This window comes from Salminus brasiliensis, chromosome 20 (assembly GCF_030463535.1).
Source record: "Salminus brasiliensis chromosome 20, fSalBra1.hap2, whole genome shotgun sequence".
In the NCBI taxonomy this organism is placed as follows: Eukaryota; Metazoa; Chordata; class Actinopteri; order Characiformes; family Bryconidae; genus Salminus; species Salminus brasiliensis.
In genome coordinates, this window is record NC_132897.1 from 11,980,483 (window position 1) to 12,001,939 (window position 21,457).

General features: G+C 42.8%; 2 protein-coding genes across 2 annotated transcripts; one reads left to right on the forward strand and one right to left on the reverse strand.

Moving 5' to 3' along the window:
* The first annotated feature begins 1,417 nt into the window (after positions 1–1,417).
* Positions 1,418–7,838, forward strand: LOC140542168 (protein FAM163B). Its single transcript, XM_072665049.1, has 3 exons — positions 1,418–1,999; positions 4,333–4,448; positions 5,669–7,838. The coding sequence occupies exons 2-3, from the start codon at positions 4,356–4,358 to the stop codon at positions 6,158–6,160; spliced, it is 585 nt and encodes a 194-aa protein (XP_072521150.1). The 5' UTR covers positions 1,418–1,999; positions 4,333–4,355; the 3' UTR covers positions 6,161–7,838.
* adamtsl2 (ADAMTS-like 2) lies at positions 7,172–21,162 on the reverse strand. Its single transcript, XM_072665048.1, has 19 exons — positions 21,026–21,162; positions 18,368–18,470; positions 18,082–18,224; positions 17,835–17,910; positions 17,474–17,576; positions 17,244–17,389; positions 16,909–17,032; positions 16,717–16,797; positions 16,386–16,561; positions 15,758–16,091; positions 14,492–14,852; positions 13,471–13,571; positions 13,238–13,364; positions 12,657–12,870; positions 11,855–12,010; positions 11,491–11,661; positions 11,065–11,241; positions 10,561–10,705; positions 7,172–8,874 (listed from the first exon to the last, which is right to left on the reverse strand). The coding sequence occupies exons 1-19, from the start codon at positions 21,160–21,162 to the stop codon at positions 8,753–8,755; spliced, it is 2,997 nt and encodes a 998-aa protein (XP_072521149.1). The 3' UTR covers positions 7,172–8,752.
* Between the last annotated feature and the right edge of the window lie 295 nt (positions 21,163–21,457).

Below are 21,457 nucleotides of genomic sequence, written 5' to 3' on the forward strand. Positions count from 1 at the left end.
GTGTGGCTAAACTTTACAGTTTAAAACCACATAGGCACCAATGTGAAACACAGTGAATGTTCCATGATGGCAGACCATGATGGGGACAGTTTCCCAAACCCAGGTTAATCCTAGACCAAAAAGAATGTATAATGGGCAATACAATAATGAGATTACTGCAGTTTCAGGGAGCACTGCCTACACAACGGCAGCACCAAATCTAAAAAACTTTGCAGCGGTTTGTGTGCCGAGAGTGTGCACAACACTCAAGCAAAAGTACAACTGAGCCTTAATTTATGTCTGGGAAATTGATGCAATACAAACGCAATAATAATGCTGGGGGCCCAGTTTTACTCCACTAAACAGTTTATCAGTTTACTTGCCAGTTTATTCGAGTCCATACATGAATATACTTCATACTTCATGTCTACCCAACCAGTTTCTGCTTTGCTTTATCCCTTAAAATTAAAAAGACTTCTAAGTTTTATGCAAACAATCCTTATGAAAACACTCTTTATAACTTCAGTGTGAGTGGGCGGGGCTAAACGCCTGTAGGCTGTAAGGGTGGGTATATGTAAATACATTCATTGTCATGGCCTCACAAAAACACTGAATTCAAAACAGCCTGATTTTGCAGTATAGTTTCCATATCGCCCCTGTCCAATGAAAAACATGTATCTCCATTTTTGTCGGTTTTTAGTTTTCTCCATGGTTTGAAATAGTGTTTCAAGTATCTACCGATACAGAGTACCACTACTGATACCAACTCTGACTTAAACACTTGATACAGGGCTATAAATCCTGATATGTATATTATTCCACTTCTTATAGGTTATCTTTTTAATTTTTATACCAAATAAATTAAATGCGCTTGAATGAAATGTTCTATGTAAAAAAAGAAAAGTAGGGTGACAGTAAGCTTCAGGGTATCCGTGCTCTGTTTTGCGGATACCAGTGCCAATATGCGGTATCAGTATTGGTGCAACACTAGTTTGAACCTTGTAGCTTCATAAAGTAAATAGTACTGGATGAATAGACCAATAGTAATGCTCTAAATGACTTTACATTAACTTCCATTCAAAGTTACTAACATGTAAAGCTACCATTTTGGAGATACGTGTTTTTTCATTGAACAGCGATGATATGTGAACTACAGAGAGCATTTAGAAACTTTGACTGTATATATTATATTATATTAGTGATAAATAAAAAACAATATTTCTACATTTTACTAAAGGTGACTAATAAGATTTCTAAACTGATCTGTACTGAAATCATAATATTAGAATGAAGAGAAACCGAAAACATGCCGGTATCACCCATCTCTGCCCAACACTGCACTGATTCAGGGCAGCAGTGTCTGAGCACTGTCCACCAGTACAGCATCCTCCACCTCCACCTTTCAGGCTACAGCCTCAGACAGCAGCAGAACACCATGACTCGTTTGACACTCGAGGAAAAGGAAGAGAGCAGCTTTCAGCTCTTCTCAGCTGCCCTGACTCTTAGGTAACTGAAGCGCACTTGATTCCCCCTCCTCTCTATCTCTCCTCCTCTTCTCCCACAGGTGCTCCTCCACTCGTCCTCGGTCTGAAGCTGCAAAGAGCACCAGAAGCCTCCTCTGCAAATTGTTTGTCCCTTTTAACAAACAAAAAGCTGAATAGAGTTAAATAACAGCCAACATTTGAGGAGAACATTCCAACCTAAAGGAAGGACTGCTACAGCTCTAACGCATCAGCCTCAGCGAAGCACCTGGGGGGGGGGAGTAGATGCCAGAAGACGCGGTGAAGGAGCGCCTGAGAGCGCACAACTCAGTGGAGGGACGGCTGCTGCTGCAGGACGAGGCTGGATATTCTCTGTTTGGGAATATGTGTTGAATAAGTCGCCAGATTTACGCTGGTTTCCCTCACAAACGTGCAAATCTGAGGGGATAAAGTGGATGTAAACCTCACCGTAAAAGCTAGTCAGCTTTGGAGACGCCGAGAGGCGGACAGAGAGCTTTCACTACCCGGACTTCTTCCAGGTAATGAACGACCCCTGACCACAGTCACAGGCACTGCTTCTGTGTTCAATTTAATAATAAATATTAATGTGATAGTTTTATAAAGATCTCACAGTGTGGATAAAAAGGTAAAATCATCTAAATGAACCGAATTAAACTTTTATAATACATTTATATTAGTCAAATTTAATATTACCTGTCTCTTAATTCTCTCATCGTATCAATTTAATGTCATGATGTCATCAGTCAACCAGTTGTAGGTTCTACGTTCCTGTGTCTAATAACAGTCTAATAACTCATAACTAATAATTCAGCTGTTTAATATTGTAAGGAAAAAAATACAAATAAAATAAAAAATAATTATGATTTTGGATGGACCTATATATATATATATATATATATATATATATATATATATATATATATATATATATATACATACAGTACATTCAAAATCATACAAAACAATCAAACAAAAGCAACAATATATAGTAATATGATGTATGTATGTGTACACTGATTATTTTTTATTATTATTTAGAATATTAATAAAATACAGCATTTTGTACGAGTACGAGTATAGCAGTAAATTCAGGACATTCTTGTTATTTTATACAAGTATTGGACCAAATGTTTTGATTATATATAATAGATAATATTGTCTACTACTCCAATTTGTTGTAGTAATTGTTGGCTATGAAAAATGTTTGTTTTTTACATTGCTTAGTTAATGTAAATGTGAATGTGTTGATTTATAGATATACACTATCACATTCTAATGTTTGTGGACACCCCTTTAAATGAATGCATTCAGCTACTTTAAGTTGCACCCATGTGCAAGTGCACACACACACTCAGCTTGAGTCCCACTAGTCCCTGTGGAGAGGTTTTCCCAATGTATGAAGCCCCCAACATTGAGCTGTGGAGCAGTGGAACTGTGTTCTCTGGAATGATAGTGCTCCATTCCATTACTTTTGGGATGAGGTGGGGTGGTGATCATCCAGCATCTTGACCTCACTAATGCTTCCATGGCTGAATGCAATCAAATCCTCAAAGCAATGCTCCAAATCTAGTAGAAAGCCTTTCCTGCACAGTAGAGACAGTTACAAGTTACCCTTGATTTTGGAGGAAACAAGGAATAAGCAGGTGTCCCAATACTTTTGTCCATATAGTGCAGATATAGTTTCGGAGATATTAAAGACCTGGATCTTGAATGAAATTATTCAGTGAGTTCTTCAGGGTTCAATCCTACCTGTTCTTCTCATACTTACACACACACACACACACACCCATAAGTACACAAACCGGGGTGCAGTTGCACGCGCACACAAACATGAGTGCACACTCCCCCGCTAATTTGTTCAAAGTCTTCCTCATTCTGTTAGACAAGCTGTCGACCTTCGTCTACTTTCTGCACCCAAAACATAAAATCATTGAGGCAAACATTTGGTCCAGTGCCATCTGTTTTTGTTTGTTTAAAGGAGCTGATCGTAATCAGAGCTGAAGTTCAGTGAGCTGTTTTGTGTTAACGCAACTTCAGGTTGCATTAGGAGCAAAGCCTTCACTAATATTGGAGCTCCTGAAAGTTCGCTCTACTGCTGACTTTTAATGACCTTTGTATTCGATTACATCAAGCATAGCGGGGGACTCGTGCATAACAGGCTCTAAACTGTGTGGGAGGGAATGACTTGCTGGCCTGGGGTGAGTCTGAATGCTGCTATCACTGCATCTGAATTTCTTATTGGAAATTCAGTGAGATGCACTAGTGAGATGCACCAGTCAGGCCCTGAAAGATGTATAGAACATTGTCTTCTGGTCGAAGTCCTAAACGTTCGGAAGATCCCCAAACTGATTATTTATTCTGACGGATCCGACAGAGGAGTCTGACCTCTGGTTTAATAATATGGGTTTTAAGTACGAGCCTGTCAGTGTGAACATGTAGGGAAGTCAAATGAACCTTTCCGTTGTATAATCATGTTGCTTCTCATTAAGATTCTCACAACAACATCAAGGTTTTATTTATGGGCCTTGGTCCCTCTAATGCACCATCGTCTGCATTATAGTGTGATAGTCCTACAGTGTAACATGTTTTTGGCTGCTTTCCCCACAAACCCTTGAAGATCTTCACAAAAAGGACATAATGGAGATTGGATGTGTATGCCATTTGAAGGATAGGCATATCTTATTATACACCACATTGAGCATGAGCTTCCAGCAGATCCAGCACTGCCACAGCCATGTGATCACCGTTTAAACAAGTTTCCTAGCTTCTGGGTAGTTTATTGATTGATATAAGAACAAAACGTTGTAATATAACAGTATTAATGTGCTCTTCCGTTTGTGCATGTCTGCAGGGTGTTGATGGAGAGGATTTCGAATGACAGCCGGAACAGTGGTCATCACAGGAGGAATCATAGCAGCAGTCATCTTACTGACTATTGTTACAGTGCTATGTTACTGTAGGCTGCAGGTAAACATGTTCTCCCATGTGCATGACTCTAAAATTACTTCACAGCATGAGTGTGTGTCTCAGATACATATTGCCACTGTCATGCAAAAACCTTGTATCTCCATTTTTGCTGTTTTTCACTTTTTGACATATTTTGAATCTGGCATGTCTTCAAATTTTATGATGAATGGACCGACTGAAATGTTCATCACCCACAAATGTTTTGCGACACCTGCTCATTCATTATTTCATCCAAAATCAAAATCACTGGATGGAGTTCCATCATTCCAGTGAACAAAATTCTCTGCTCAATGCTGGGGGGCTTTATACCCCTCTAGCCCATACCTGGAATAAGGCATGGTACCAGTAGGTTTATGTCTATCCTATTCCTCAGTCCTATTCCGTCCTATTCTATTCAAGCTGTTCTCATATATATATATATATATATATATATATATATATATATATATATATATATATATATATATATATATACACATGTGTGATCTTGGCGCCAATAGCAGAAATGCTGTATTGGGTATCGGAGGGGGTAACTAATCTAGTCTGAAATAGGCTTGTCTAAAATCACATAGGCTAGATGGTCACTGTGTGATGTGAGGTTAGCTGTTGTTCTTCCTGTGGGGTAGCAGAGTGTTTGAGTGGTTATCCTGGTACACAATAGCATACTTTTAGAAGCCCATGGTAAGTTTCTCTAATACAATAGCTCAAAAAGCTTAATGGTTTTTAAATGTTAAAGTTGCATTGAAAACAAATGTTGAAGCCGTATTTAGTGTCAGAAAAGAACAAGTGACACCTTATTTTTTTGTAAAATTCCAGAGAACCGGGATATTCTCCATGGATTTCAAGGCAAAGTGGGTTTATGCTGTATAATACCAGTGTGATATAATAAGATGAACTATAATTTTACCTTTGATTGATCACAGTATTTTGAGCAACAGTTCAGTCGTATGCTAAAGTTTAGACACCCCTATTCAAGTAAAGGTTAAACAACCTCCACAGCAAGGGTGGAGAACCAAGGCTCTCAGATCTGCACAGTTAATGAACTAATATGGTTTTCAGAGGTGCCCAAAATTTTGCATATGACTGTATACGAAATTGTATTATGTAGTTCATGTCTTAACAATTATCCATCCTCACTTTGTTTCTTGGATCTCTCTCCCCGTCTTTCCACCCACACACCGACATGGAATTCTGGAACTGCCCACATCCATTCTTGCTAGTATTACTGCTGTAAAAGAGACGGTTCAGAGGGGGAGGAGGAGGAACCTGACTTTACCAAAACATCCCCAAGTCCACCACATGAACCAAGCCCAAGCCCTCAGAGCCCTCAGAGTCCTCCTAGCCCTCCCAGCCTGCTGGGCTTCCACCCTCCTCCAGAATACTCATCCTCAAACCAGCTTCTCATGACCGCCGAGCCTTATGAGCCCAATGGACCATCCGTCTATAGCCGCTACAGTCCCGCGCTCCCCCGCAGACCCATCCGCTCCTACACTTTCTGCCCCTCCTGTTCCGGCTACCTGCCCTTCTACCTGAACCCTCAGGAGGGGCTGCGGAACGGCGGCGGGCGGATCAGCTACAAAACTTTGCAGCAGCAGGAGTTAGACCTGCCTGTGGTGCCTGTGGACATGCCTAATTTCAACAAGCTCAACCTCATCCGCTCCGTCACCATGAGGGAGGTGGTGACGCACCACAGCGTCAGCACTGACGTGTAGCTGCATCACTTGCTGGAGAGGGGCGACTGGATGAAACTTGACGAGGCACCAACCATTCTGCATTGAGATGTCTTATAGAGTACTAATAAAAAATAACATGTAAGATTTGTATTATGAGCTACACTATATGGACAAAAGTATTGGGACACCCGCTTATTGGGTATTAACAAATAGTTTAACCTGCTTTTGTTGGAGTAACTGTCTTTACTGTCCAGCGAATAATTTTGGATTTTTTTTAGCTTTGCTGTAAGTATTTGATTGCATTCAGTGACAAGAGCGAGGTCAGAATGCTGGATGATCACCCATCTCATCCCAAAAGTTTTGGATGAAGCGCCATCATTCCGGAAAACACAGTTCCACTGCTCCAAAGCTCAATCCTGCAGGGGCTTTATACCCCTCCGGCCCACGCTTGGCATTAACTATGGTGCCAATAGGTTCATGCTCAGCTGCTCCACAGAGTCCCATTCTATTGGCAGTAAAAGGGACTAGACAAGCTGTGTGTGTACGTTTGCACATCTGTGTCAGCAGTGGGTGTAACTCAAAGTAGCTGAATGCATTTATTAGAAGGGGTGTCCACAAATATATGGACATATAGTTTAAAGATCACAGCCTTTTTAAAGCGGAAATGTCAAATATGTGTATATTCCATATGTGACACATATATACATTTCGTCGCTGTCTCAGCAAAACCTTGTATCTCCAAAACAGCAACTTCACAACTTCTTAGCTTTCAATGGAAGTAATTTTGGAGCATTTCTATTGGTCCATTCATCATGAAATGTTAAGACAATTTAAAGAACAATACTCAGATTATGTCAAAAGGGGAAAAAACGGCAGAAATGGAGATACAAGGTTGTCTGTATGACAGCTATAATTTCTAAACATGCGTAGAATGGTCATATCACTATTTTTACAAGCAACAAACCATTTTCGTTGTTTTTTAATGCAGAAACAACAAATATTCCTGACTTAAGGACATGAGATGGAAAGGAGCAATATAAACAGGGTTTAATTAAGCAAGAAGGCTCACTAATGGCATGCGAAACTTGAATACGATCTGAATAGGATGTGTGTCAGTTGTGTCATGTATTTTGTATTGTCTAACACTGGGTTACTGTAGTAAAGTACTATACCATGTACCGGTTTTGTACCTGTTTAACTGAACCTATGATGTGCTGCTTGTTGAAGTCATGAGATTATATGTGTATTATGAGTGTTAACTTTACACACAGATATATGGGCCTGAATGGGTGTTTCATTACAGATTTTCTTTATGCGGGTATATTGTGATGACTATTTTGAGATTTCACATTTCAATTATTCATGTTTGAATTCTTTTGTCACCTTATTTAAGTCATTAAATTGGTTCACTTAAATGACCATGCCCATTTCTGACAGGTCTCTTCGATAAACAAGCACAGGAGAATTTTTTTAACTGTTGGTAAATTATCCATGGTTGTGTTCTATGATTGTACCAGCAGGGGGCATCATTTCTTTCACTCAGATAGTCAGCTGTGCAAGGTTAAAGTGAATAGGGTCATTCTTTAAATCACATTCTGTCATGCTTATGCTTGATATACTTTACTAAGCCTAAAAATACCACACACTGAGGCCTTGGTGATAGCATCTTATTTATCATATATCACATATTTTGAGATTTAACATAACATGTGCAAATTTTCTACAATAAAATCGAATTACTTCTACTTTCGATTGCCGTTTGTACACTGAGGTAACAGCAATGTGTTATATTAGCTGGATTATGTGACAAAGGAGCATTATATTAGTTATAATTTACAGTTTCAAATATTACATGTTCAAGTGTCAGGACTCACTCAATGGCAGACCTGGGAACATCAAGTGAACGGGGGTCCGTTATTCCTTCAGTATCAAAACAGCTGTTAGTTGGATAGTTGTTACAGAGTTTATAGGCATCTGAAGAAGAACAAATCAAACATGGGAGAACGATAATGCTCTGAGTAATAAATAAACAATAGAAAAGCAATGGTCCAGCAACAATTCAGTAAGATATAAAACAAACAAACAAAAAAAAAAAAAACAGCAGAGCATTGGAACTGGCAGTGGATGAAGAGTCAACTTGTGTTTAGACATACAGTACTAAGTCTTCCATCTTTAGCCAGAGGTAACATTCAACACTGACCCCATCCCTGCCAGTTTAATGGATCATAAATACTTTCATGCATTGTTATTACGGTTCACTGAGCAATAACCAAAATAATTTAACATTTCCTTAATGGGTCCCACAGTCGCAGGACTTTGTCATAAAGTAAGTATTGTTACTATAATACTGACATCAATGGTAGTTTAACATAGCTAGCTTAAGAAATAAAACAATGGAAGGAATCCAAAGGATAAAACCAAGAGGATTTCAAATAAACTGCAGATGTTCAGTCTTTGGTCCACTACTTTGCATGGATACTAAACACGAGATATTCGCAACTTTGGTTCATTAACCCCCTTTGAAGTTCTAGTTCTCACAAATTACCCCATGACACTAGTCCTAGGTCTAATACTCTTAATACTATCAGAGTGCACTGGTTTTTTCCTGTGTGGTGATTCAGGGGACGCGGACTAGGAGGCTCGTAGATTGCGGCAGGAATGGCAACAGGCTTTGCTGTAATACCAGTGGCTGCAGAGGTTGACCTTCAGAGCCAGAGAGCAGTTGGTGGTGGGACGGTCCTGGCAGTTCTCATCTGCATAGAAAACCAGACATTCACATTCTGTATTAGTTAAGACCTCATCAAAGAACTGTGACTGGCACAGTTCTGCTTCTGCAAGAACAGAGCTTGGAGCCTACATTTTTATTGTAATTTATATTTTTCTCTCATGTTCCTCATTAATTATTACACACCCTTTCTTTAATAACCATTACAGCCGTTATCTCTTAGACTGTGGTAGGCCGAATAGGCGGAGATATGTAAATGAGTTTATTCTCCTTTCACTTTTTTCTTATGCTAAAAAAGGTATCTGCTCTCAGTGCCCCATAACGAGAAAACATTTATTTGCTAATTTGTTAAAAAAGAAAAACGAATATTTCACATGGATATAAGTATTTACACCCTTTAATATGACACTTTCCATTTCTGTTGATTGTCTGTGAGATATTTCTATAGCTTAATTGGAATCCACCTGTGGTAAATTCTGTTGATTGGTCATGATTTGGAAAAACATGCACCTGTCTATATAAAGGTCTCATGGCTAACAATGCAAATACAAGAACAAAAACCAAGCCATGAGGAGAAAAGAACTGCCTGCAGGGCTCAGAGACAGGATTGAGTGGAGGCACAGATCTGGAGAAGGCTACAGTTTGTTTTTCGTTGCACTGAAGTTTCCAGGAGCACAGTGGCCTCCATAATTTTTAAATGAAAGTATGGAACAACCAGGACTCTTCCTAGAGCTGGCCACCCCACCAAACTAAGGAATCAGGGGAGGAGGAACTTGGTAAGAGAGGTGACCAAGAACCCAATGGTCACTCTGACTAAGCTTCAAAGATCCTGTGAGCAGATGGGAGAAACTTCCAGAAGATCAACCATTACTGCAGCACTCCACAAATCTGGGCTTTATGGCAGAGTGGCCAGACAGAAGCCTCTCCTCAGTAAATGGCACATTAAAGCCCCTAAAGGACTCTGGGACTAGGAGAAACAAGATTATCTGGTCTGATAAAATCAAGATTGAACCTCAATCTTGAAACCAGGCACTGCTCGTCACCTGCCCAATACCATCCCTACAGTGAAGTGTGGTGGTGGCATCATGCTGTGGGGGTGTTTTTCAGCATCTGGGACAAGAAGACTGGTCAGGGTGGAGGGAAAGCTGAATGGAGCAAAGTACAGAGATATTCCTAATGAAAACCCTTGGACATCAGACTGGGCCAAAGGTTCACCTTCCAACAAGACAATGCCCCTAAGCATACAGCCAAGACAACACAGAAGTAGCTTAGGGACAACTCTATCTGCAGAGAAGAATGACCAATCCTAAATCCAGGAGTGCAAATCTTGTGACATCATACCCCAGAAGACTAGAGGATGTAATTGCTGCCAAATGTGCTTCATCTAAGTACTGAGTAAAGTGTCTGAATACTTATGTCAATACAATATTTTAGTTTCTGTACTATTCAATATTTTCTAGTTTTCTTTTTAAAATTCTGTTTTCACTTTGCCATTGTTGGCTTATTGAGTGTAGAACGATAGGAATAAAATATGTACTTTTTATTATTTTAGCACAAGGTCATTACATAAAATGTGAAAAACATGAATGGACATTAAAGGGACTGTGTGGAAAATAACAATATTTAAATATGACTTCAGGCTTCTTTACTTTAATAGCCCTCATATACACGCGTGAATGGCCTGATGTTTTGTGTTTTTCCATTTAAAGACTACCTGGAGGTTCTGTAGGGCAAGGCTGTAGGGCACAGGTCTGCTTATTTACAGGCTTGGTCAGAGGGTCACATCCACGAACAAGCTCTCTTCCCTGGTAGCACTTCACGTCCCTCATTCTCACACCCACGCCGCACGTCTTAGTGCACTGTCATTGGAGAAACAGGTAATGAATGGTCAGTTTTTTGCTTTATGTACTTCAATCTTCTTCACACCCATTGTAAGGGTTTGATTATGCAGGACACAGCAACCAGAGGGGGTACAGTGCACGTATATATGCATATCATTACTGTCACGCAAATACCTTGTACACAATATCTTACAACACCTCCAAAATGGCAACTTTCAATGGAAGTCAGTGTAAATAGATTTTATTCCAAGTCATTTTGGAGCATTTCTGTTGGTCCGTTCAACATAAAATGTGCACACATCGAAAAGAACAACCACGAGAATTAAATTATGTCAAAAAGTGAAACTGCCATTAAACTGCGCAAGCTAATTTCTTACCTCAGACCAAGGTGTTGTGTACCACTTGAAGCAAGGTCTCTCAAAGCAGGTGTCCTCATCTGCCGGTTTCTTGCTGGCGTCACATTCCTCATCCTCATGGATTTGAAACTTGCCACCCGTGATGCCAGAGCAAAACACAATCCTCCTCTTCACCCCTCGTCCACATGTTGTGTTGCACTGAAAGAGCAAACTCTTATTTAAGACTGTCCATATACACACTGCTGCATTGTTTGACATACTGTATCTCTCTAATCGTTCTCTGTTATTTAGAAATAAACCAACTTAAACAACCGATTTTTTCCTGTTATTCATACAATAGAGCCCCAGTCTCTCTCAAAGTTGGTCCAATACTTACCGTTTATCGAATTAAACCTCATTCAACATTGGGCTAAGCCTCAAAACACATTAGCAAGTATGTTCTCTCACCCTTTCCCAGTCCTGTGCCAGCCAGTGTGGGGGACATTCTTTGTCCCCACAGGGATGAATGGCTAGTGGCTTGTTCTCAGGTGAACACTGGTACTCAGGCACCACCCGGCCTTCTGGGGTTTTACAGTACACATGCCGAACCATCTTCCCATGTCCACATGTACCTGAACACTGAGCAAACAGAAAAAGACACATAAGGTGAGTATACTGTGTCTGATCCCGATGTAGTAGTGCACAGGCCACTAGCTAACCATTAGCTATTAGCTTCAGTGAAAGTGAACTGACTCATGTGAATTGGAAAGTGGGGACTGTAGTTGATGTGTGCATGCTTGGACTCTTTTCTGTGAAACATGGTATGACTTACCGGCCCCCACTCAGACACTGTCCACTGGCGCTCGCAAGGTGGACCAGTACAGTTCTTGGCAGACGGCGGGCGTGTAGCCTCGTCACATGGCTTGATCTCATCTGAGCACCTGACTTCACGAGTCACCAGACTTCGGCGGCCACATTTTGCTGGGCACTGCATGTAAAGATGTGATTACTCTCACGACTATTTATTATTTTACTTTATCTACAAATATTTTCACAGACATGCTTTGTGTAGTAGTTTGTAGGAACAAGTGATTTGTCGAACAATTTTTGCCATGTTATGCAGTTAAAAACACTTTTGCTGCACTAATGATGTATAGTGTGCCCCCTAATGGTTGCAATATTCAGGAGCTATGTCTGTAACTCAAATGACGCCTTAAATGACATTGAAATAGAGAGGATTTTTTTCTAAATGCTAATGGTCTCACTGGTCACCGCGGCGATGTATTTAGCAAAAAAGCTCCCGTCTGGCTCCTGTTCTACCCTGCCGGCTCCTCACTAAGCTCCACCTTCGCATGCTCGCTCATTATCAAACCCCTAACATGCATTTAGGTGTGGAGAGGGCGGGAGACCAGCTGATATTGAGGGTTGATATAAACTTTAAAAGACTGATCAAAACTGAAATATTTAAAAAAAGATTTAAAGCTGCATTATGTGAGTAATTGTATTTTCTGCTCCTAAGCTCCCCCTACAGTTGGGGAGAGTAATTCACCTTTACACCACTGCAGAAAATACAAATCCTAAATTAGTTCATTTGAATCTAAACCATTCAAAACAACATCAAAAAGTACACAAACCTCCAACCACTCTGCCACCTCCCACTGTGGGCCACAGGTAGGGCTCTTGCAGGGCCTACGCTCGGGAGGACGCTCTAACTCAGCATCCGTACACAGGTCGCTATAGACTGAGCTATCCAGACCAGGTGATAGCATCTTCCAGCAGCGGACCAGCCTGAACTGAAAACCCTCACCACATGTTCGGGAGCATTCACTCCAGCTGCTTGCCTCCCACCTGCAGACATGATGAGAAGATTGACATCATGTTTGATACAATATTAGCATTCTACTCATTGTGCACTTTGATGTATATCCCGGATAGCAGCCAAATACCTGTTTGCAATATTGATCCAGAAGCATGGGTCTCATTTACCTTATACTATCTAAGAATTTTCTTAAATGACAAAAAATAAACAAAAGGAGTTCATGGGCTGTTCACAGCACAGACATTTTAATAATTAAGATGGATCTCGCCCTTGTAAATTGAGCAAATCCTAAATAAGAAAACAGAATTTTAGAATTAAAAAAATAATAATCTTTTTAAGAATGGCTAGTAAATAAGGCCCAGTGTTTACGTTCCTCCTGCCATGTGCCATACATACCTAGGCTGGCACTCCCTTCCAATGCAGAAATCATGCACAGGTTCAGGTCGAGTCAAAGCATCACAGTAAGTGTCATCCACCTCTGCACCGTCATATCGCACACACATAGCTAATGACTTTGCCACACCTGTTTCAGACCAAACAGTGAAAAGAAAAATCAATAAGTATGACTATGCTATGCAAGTCATGTAAAATATGGGTGTGGGATGGAGGGACCCAGTAGTAGTCAGCACCTATTGAGCATGTCATGCTACATGGCTCTTGAGATGACAGTTTCCAGCGATACATATCTGCAGGACTCAGTTTGTTCTTTTGTAGCAATCTCTGATGAGTCCTAAGGGAGGACAAAAAGTGTAACTGGTTACATCTCGGCTCCAGCCGTCCAGCCGCCTTCACTGTATATTACACAAGATATATGTATTTGTTAAAGCAGAGACACACAATGGTACGTCAATCATACAACTATAAACTTTTATTTTTTTGTAATTCCTGGTCACACTCATTACCTGAATGTCAGGCATGGAAAACTGTGCAACGCTTGACTGAAATGGAAGCAAATAAAACCCATGCCTTGTGATTCCTGTAAATTTATCTGATGTGACAGGCATAGCCTGTACCCGAGTGATCTACGGCGCTTTTTTCCACAAATAACAAAACACCATGAGTTATGCCTCTCCGAAAGACCGTCTTCCTCACACTCAGTCTCTCCTTCCTTGCCTGGAATCTCTCTCTCTTTTCCTTCAAGTGCGAGAAAGGGCGTGTCATGTGATGTGTTTTACGATCTCTGGCAGGGAGGCTGGTGAAGCGGTGTTTGGACACATTGCAGGGAAGCCAACATGAATTATAAATATGATGGAATGCAATCCCACCAGCCCTGTGCTTGGCCGTCTCTCCTCACGCTGCTTTTGAAGGTCTCGGAGAGCGCTAAAAAAAAAAGTAGTCCAAGGAGAGTCTGGAGCACATTCCATTCCCCACGAGCAGGGCTGTCCCAGCTGAGACCATCCTGCACTTCTACATGTCTGTTACAGAAGGGATGGCTTATGCTTTAGATTAACTCAATACCTTTACCCTGTAGAGGTGCTCTGGTGTGAAAGAATAGGCCTTTATGGTGGAGTAAAGGCATGAGGAGTTGCCTATGAATGAACTGGATTTGCATGTGACGTTTATTAAGAAGATCATAGATCTGTGGTACATTCCTGTGAAAAAGTGACTTCAGACTAAGAAGACGGCTGCATGCTTCATAGGTGCCTTTACCTGGTGCGATTGGTGCGGTTGCTGCTCCTCAAGCTGGTAATCAGAGTCCTGTTCGGGAACAGGAGGTCTCCTGTGTCGTTGCGGCGGCGGCCCAGGGTAAACTCAAGGAACGAACCATTAAGGGTCCCTTGTTCCAAGCTGCTGTAGTCTAACTCTGTTAGCTCTACTTCGGGGAAGGCGCCTGCACCCTCGCTAACAAGCTGATTGTGGGAGATGTTAACCTGCATACCATCTGAGCCAATCCGCTGCCTACGAAGCATCCCCCATATGAGGTTTTCAGAGTCCACCATCTCTTCTGGAGGTCTGTTGGCAGGCACAATGCCAGGGGCGACCACTCCACTTGGCCAGCTGCTATTACCATCTTTACAAATGAAAGGTTAGAGAAAAGATGGACATGAAGGATTAATACAGGCTTATACTGACCTGAAAGGAACCAAAAGCTATCTTCAACCACCTCTGAAATACCGGTTCACTCAATTTCAGACAGACTCAAAAGACATTCCACAGCATATTCTCAAAACTGGCTCTGGCATTCGAAAGGACCACCTTAGCTTCATTGACTGCCCTCTTTCTCATGTGGTTGCGGTAGCTGGCATGACGTGTAGGAGAGAAACTGAGAGGGCAGAGTGGTAGCCTACCATCATCAGGGGGCAGCAATGGGCTCGTGTCCCTCCTACATTGAAGCCATGCCACAACACCGGCCGCGCTCTCTGTCTGAACTCCAGCTCTGGATATAGCGATCACATTCGGGCCCGGAGAAGCCAGCGCAGGGCCATTACCACACATGCCGGTGATCCGGCAATTTCAACAGAGGGAAAATGTCAGGGCTCCCTGAATTTTTTATCTTCCCTGGCTAATCTTTGTGTTGCTGCTCATGCATTATAAAGGACTCCAAAGAGCCAGCATAGAGAGCCCTTCTTCAAAACCTTGGTGTTTTATCTTTTCAGTGTGGGGAGACTTCCCAGTCAACCACATATAGCCCTCTTCTCTCTGCTCTCCTTATTCCAGGTACTGTGAAACATCACTACAGTACATTGATGTGACGTCCAGCTGCCAACGTCCAAATTTTAAAAGCAGTGGACCGCTCTCTGTAATACGTTAGAACTGTAACAATGAAAATATGTAACTCATCATCTTAACATTGCTGTCCGGGCCAGAAGATTCCTGTTCAACTAACTGCAGTTGTGTTATTCAGATTTAGGAGAATAGAATAGATAAAGTGGATAAAAAGAGCCTAATCAGTAAGTCATATTACATAAAGCCTACCCGGATACTGAGGTGGTGTCGGAGCATCCTGCTCACAGTCTATGGTAGCCGTCTCCTCGTACACTTCATTGGTCTCCTGGCCAGGCTGCTGTTTCTCCACTGCACCTGGCTCTATGCCCTGCGTCTGCACCTGGTTCCTCTCCATTGCGGGGACAGCCTTGTCATACGCACTCTCGTTGTGGGACAACACACCATCGATCTCCATGGAGCTGTGGTGACTGGATCCCCTGTCTGAGCCGGTGTAAATGGGTGGCTGGGAGACCGGAGCGAGAGGGTCACGCATCACTGTGTACTCGTACGTGATGTAAGGGTTGCGGCCATTCTGGTTCCAGACCTTGGAAGACAGAAGACAAGATCTGAACATATCGCACACAAAAAGACTAGACTGCAGATGCCACATTCCTAGGCTTTCATGGTGGATGGTTGCTCCTTAAGAGGTCATTTCATACCCCTGTACAAGACAGACACTTTGCGTCACTTCTCCAGGGGCAACGTGTCACAGTGCTACAGCTTACTGAGAACAAGCCGTGGCACCTGTGGCCTGCACTAAGTCAAAGGCAGGGTCAGCCAGCTAGTGAGATTACCCAGGGGCCCTTGGCGGCGGGAGGAAGGACCGCAGCTACAGTACCAGAACATTGATGGGCTGATCGATGGGCCCTTTCGCCACGATGTACTCTATCCCCGTCTCATACACATCGGTGGGCCTCCGGTACTTGAAGACAGTGCCTGCCACGTGGAAGTTCTGAGGGCTGTCTGCCTTGTATGCACCATTGAAGAAGAAGTTCCCCGCCTGGTCAGTCACAGCTGAAGCATAACAGGAAAAGTTTCGATTACCCAGCCACACTAATCAACTAAGTCACAATAAAAAACTGTGTGTATCTTCCATGCTTTATGTCAAATACACTAATAGATATACTCTTTATTATGACTAACACTTCGTCGAATGTGTTTTTTTTCACCTAGTATATCTGCAGACTTTTTTCTCTCAATGATCTGGATGTCCCACGAGCCCTCTGGGATCTGGGTAATGAAGGAATATCCTTCAAGAAAAAAAACAAAACAACAGAAATATCAATAAATTCACCACCTCTTTTTTCATACATTAGTGACACAAGGTGAAGATGTACCAGTAGTAAAAAGGATGTCTCTACCCAGGCTGGAGGTCCCACGGCGGAAGTTTCCAGTTACCCTGCTACAACTACTCCCATCTCCTTGACACACCCCACACTTGTCCAGTGTATTGGGAGAGAAGAGGACACCATCACATCCAATAGGCTGAGGAGAGGGACACACCAACAGGTCATATGTTTTAGGACACAAATCAGCAATTAGTAAGATGAAGACATCTTCCTTATACTAAAAGTCTGGTCCTTGCTAAACGAACAGTCAGTGTTCCTGAACTGTACAGGAACAATGCTTATTAGAACAAGACGATTCAATGCCTATTCATGTGCCGAATTCCTAAATGGGTTGCCCATACATTTACCTCACACTTGCTGTCTACACAGACTCCCCTGTAATTACTGTATTTGCAAGAAGTTCCATCACGAGCTGGGACCATCAGCTGTCTCTGACCGTCTGATGTAGTGCAGTGAAGGTCACAGGGGTTGCTGGAGATATGGACGTAGTCATCTGCAGAATTACAAACATGGCATCGGTGTTTGCCTTTAAACATGCCTTGCAAAATGTGTCTGGCTTCATTCTAACGACGGCTACCTGGGTAAAGGGGTTTCCAGTGGTAATATTTTCCATTGTACACCTGAGAGTTAAACGACCAGCACTGCTCCTCTCGGAAACTCCTTCCAGTTGAGGGACATTCCTGCGAAACATTGCCAATATCAGTGGCCTACTTTACTGTTTATTTTCCCTTATTTGTTATCCATATCAACAAAAACAACAGTGACTCAGTCATTGGCATCCCATGTCTCTAACATTTGCAAGCGAAAGAAGGCTTAATCTACATACAACTCTATTGTGCTGTCAAGTGAGGTGCCTGTGTTGTATTTTCAGGGGAATGAGCAAATACATTGTGTGTTTATGTGAGGAAAGGCAAGACTGATAGTGTTAGCAAACTAACCTTTGTATTGCAGAGGTGGTACCTTTTCGCGTTGCCTGTGCACGTCATATTGTCCTTCCCAGTAGTTGCTTTCTTTCTTTAAATGAAAAAGGATTGTGTTAAAATATGACTCGTAGTTTTCTTTGCATTCAGAAATCCATAGCAAAACACCTGCACATAACCAGAAATCCATGTGCGGACAATCTACTGGCTTTTTCGCCCAATTGAATACATTAGTTAAGCTTATTTTTACAAGGAACCTAATGACCTTTGCTTAAGACAGTGTCTCTCCTGAGACATAACCCCCCCTCCACAAGTGCGCGTGCAGGCTGTCCACTTAGCCCATTCTCCCCACCAATATGTTGTCACCTCCAGCCCGTCTTCCAGACTATTGGAGGCAACACCCTCATCCTGTAAGAAACAGAGCCCAGTTGGGCAGCAGGTCAAAACTGGAAAAGCTGAGTTTACACACAATAATGCAGGTGCTGCAATACGAGCTGAACTTTCAGCTAATTAGCAAATTCATTTTTGGATAGTACATGAGTGCCACCAACCTGTCCTCTAGTTGAGATGTTGCTCAGAGAAAAAGCCAAGGTTATGAAACCCAAGAGGACCATACAGTGCTCCCCGCACTGGGCCCTTGACCAGGTCCTCATCCTGAGAGGGCGAAGATGTGGTAGAAGGAAACTTTATTACCTCTGGAAAGACCAGTTTAATTTGTCTGTTAAAAGGCATGACGCCGGCATGAAGCCAGCAAAAGGATGTGGCTTTCTGCAAGTTCACACCCAAGACCCGAAATGCTCAGCTTGACCAAAAACCCAAAATGTTCAGTCTGACCTAAAGTGTCCCCAAACAAGAGGCACAGGCGGTATTTTAGCCCTGGCTTGGGATATCTGAAGGGTTGATTAACTGCAGGAACCATAGGTCAATCGATTTTGCAGCTGGTACACCTGATTGCACAAAGAGACTCACTACTATTCTCCCTTCACCTGAATGACCACTTTTGACCAGGAAGATATTGGGCATACTAACAATACTTGACTGAAGGAAAGTCTTTAAGTCTCACATTGGCTCCTTGCTTGCATCTGGGGTCTCCTCATCAGACCTGCTTTAGGTTGGCTCCTTAAAATAAGCAAACAGATCGTCTAGCTCTGTTTGCAGTCTGGCTTTTTCTGGCACTAAATAATAGTGACAGGTGTCTTAAACTACCCACAGGAACACCTGGAGTTCATTATCCGGCCCAGACACAGCTGGAACACCGCCAGCTCGCCAAACACCAGTCTCCCACAGACCCGGCGCAGCAAGCCCGTGCGGCCTCTGAGACAGACCTTCCTCCTCTGAGCTTCGCAGGCCATAGAGGAGAGTAAACACAGGCGAACCCCCCCCCCCCCAACCCACCTCCCCCCCAGGGCCTCTGCTTAGGGGAAAGAGGAGGAGAACGGGAGGTGTTTTTCTTTCCCTGGCAGCAGACAGACAGCAGGGCAGTTCCCCCGGAGTCGGGGGTTGGGGGAGGGGGGGGGGGGGTGATGGAGCCCTGGTTTGGAGGCTGGGAGCAGCAGACTCATCCTTCGCTGTAAGAGCTGCTTCTCACCAGACTCTGGGCTTCCTCATTTCTCAGCAACCACCTCACGTGCATTGCCTCAAAGTGGAAAATTGATGGGCGATCTTTCAGCTCTTGCTGGTCAGCAGGCGAACCAAAAAAAGTCCCGGAAAAAGAAAGAGTTCAGTAGAGGTCATGCACATCTCTCAGAGTTTGCATGCAGAGGAACCAACATGATGGTTTATGTGCTGTTTACCCTCACAATCTTCTTCACGTCGGCATGTTGAACCATTTTGTACAATAGATGTGTGGCTGTGAAGAACCTTTAAATTGGTAAAATTTACGTTAAGTGACTCTACACCTTTACAAGGTTCTTCATACTCACATACTGTCGCTGTCACGTAAAAACCTGGATACTTGCATGTCGTTTTTCGCTTTTTGACATCACCTGAATATGGCAGATGTTCTTTACATTGTAGGAAATATCATGATGAATGCACCAATAGAAATGCTCCAAAATGATTTTGAAGAAGCGACTTTACATTGACTTTCATTAAAAGATAAGTCGTTTTTTTTTACCCTTTTGTGAGAGTGTATAGTCGCCCTTCCCAACCCTTGTCCTGGATTACCCCAGCCCTGCACATTGTAGTGATGTCCCTGCATCCTCAAACCTCATCCAACAAGCCCTTTCTGGATGTGATAAAGCAGGGGAACGAATACACTGTGCTAATGTACTGATCACATTTATAGCAGTCAAGATACCTCTGAACAGGATGCATTTCAGCAGAGTGACCTGCTTTGCCCTCAACATCTGTGTGCCTTTTAAAGCCCATTCCCGAGATGTGTTACCTGCAGATTTCCTATTTGATTGCATTGGATCTTGTCCACCCCAGAGTGCTCCCTGATGTCTTGTGGTTGCCCTCTGCCATTCCTTATGCTGACTGATTTATTGAAGACAGAAGTAGCTAGGTAACATAACATCAGATTGATTGCTCTCTTGCGAACTTACAAATCATCAAAACCACCCGTTTGGTTTCATGGGGAATGAGGAGCACATCTTTTAAGATTTTGAATATTTAGTTCAGTCTGTGAAGTAGTTTGGTAGTGGAAGTGCATACAGTATATTAACTCATTGATTTAAGCACTGATCTCTGAGCTAGAGCGAGTTGTATGCCATATACCTCACTTGCAACTTCAAGTTAAGGAAACTGCATTTCATGGTGGCAAACTATGAATAGTTACATGCATTGCTACTCAGATATAATTTCTGTACACAGTGAGGTATTGGGATATGGTTCTAATTTGTCTATCTGACCATTAAATGATAAGTCTAGTACAGAAATGAATTCACTTAACAAATACCCTTAATTCATGCTACCATTAAACGTGCAATATGACATTTCTCCGCCTCCACACCAAAACTTCTGTCCAAAAAATTCCGTCTTCAGTCCAGTGCTTTACATCAGCACAGCAGTGCTGCAGAAAAGTCAACACTGTTTGTTTGGGTTTGTTTTGCTGTGGAACAAGTGTCTGCTCTGTCTGGCTCAGCTGTCTCCTCTCAAAAAAGTTGCTCTATTAACATACAAGGACACACACACAACCCCTCCAACACTAACACACACACACACAAACACAGGGTATACAGTCAGTAAATATTTACCCACATCCTTACCTGCAGTCCTTGGGGCTGTAGTGGAGCTGAGTGGTGGCTGGGCAGTGTGGGTGGTGCTGGTGGCAATGGCAGTGGTGGTCAGAAATGGTGTGCTCTGAGGATGTGTCTTGCAAGGAGGGTAAGGTGTACATCTGCATCCCTCCTCTCAACCCCCCCACCCCCCCGTCCCTCCATCCCTCCCATCCAAACACCCACCCACCCACCAACCTACCAACCCACCCGCCTGCTCGCTCTGCTCTGCTCCTGGCCCAGCAGGAAGAGAGTGGCAGTGCTAGGGGAACGCCCACGTCAAAGCACTCAGCTGGTGCCAAGCTTGAGGGCTTCTGCTGCTGCCGCTGTCGTTGCTGCTGTTGCTGCTGCTGCTGCTGCTGCTGCTGCTGAGCTGAGCTGTAGAGCAGAGTCTCGGCCCCAGGAGCCCTAGCCAGACTGCTG

What these genes read in the sequence shown, in the direction of transcription:
- LOC140542168 (XM_072665049.1), top strand. Translation starts at nt 4,356, where the DNA reads ATGACAGCCGGAACAGTGGTCATCACAGGAGGAATCATAGCAGCAGTC. An exon ending in TATGTTACTGTAGGCTGCAG is followed by an intron (nt 4,449 to 5,668) that starts GTAAACATGTTC and finishes CATTCTTGCTAG; the next exon opens with TATTACTGCTGTAAAAGAGA.
- adamtsl2 (XM_072665048.1), bottom strand. Translation starts at nt 21,162, where the DNA reads ATGCAGATGTACACCTTACCCTCCTTGCAAGACACATCCTCAGAGCAC. An exon ending in TACAGCCCCAAGGACTGCAG is followed by an intron (nt 18,471 to 21,025) that starts GTAAGGATGTGG and finishes TCGCCCTCTCAG; the next exon opens with GATGAGGACCTGGTCAAGGG. An exon ending in TAGCATGACATGCTCAATAG is followed by an intron (nt 13,365 to 13,470) that starts GTGCTGACTACT and finishes GGTCTGAAACAG; the next exon opens with GTGTGGCAAAGTCATTAGCT.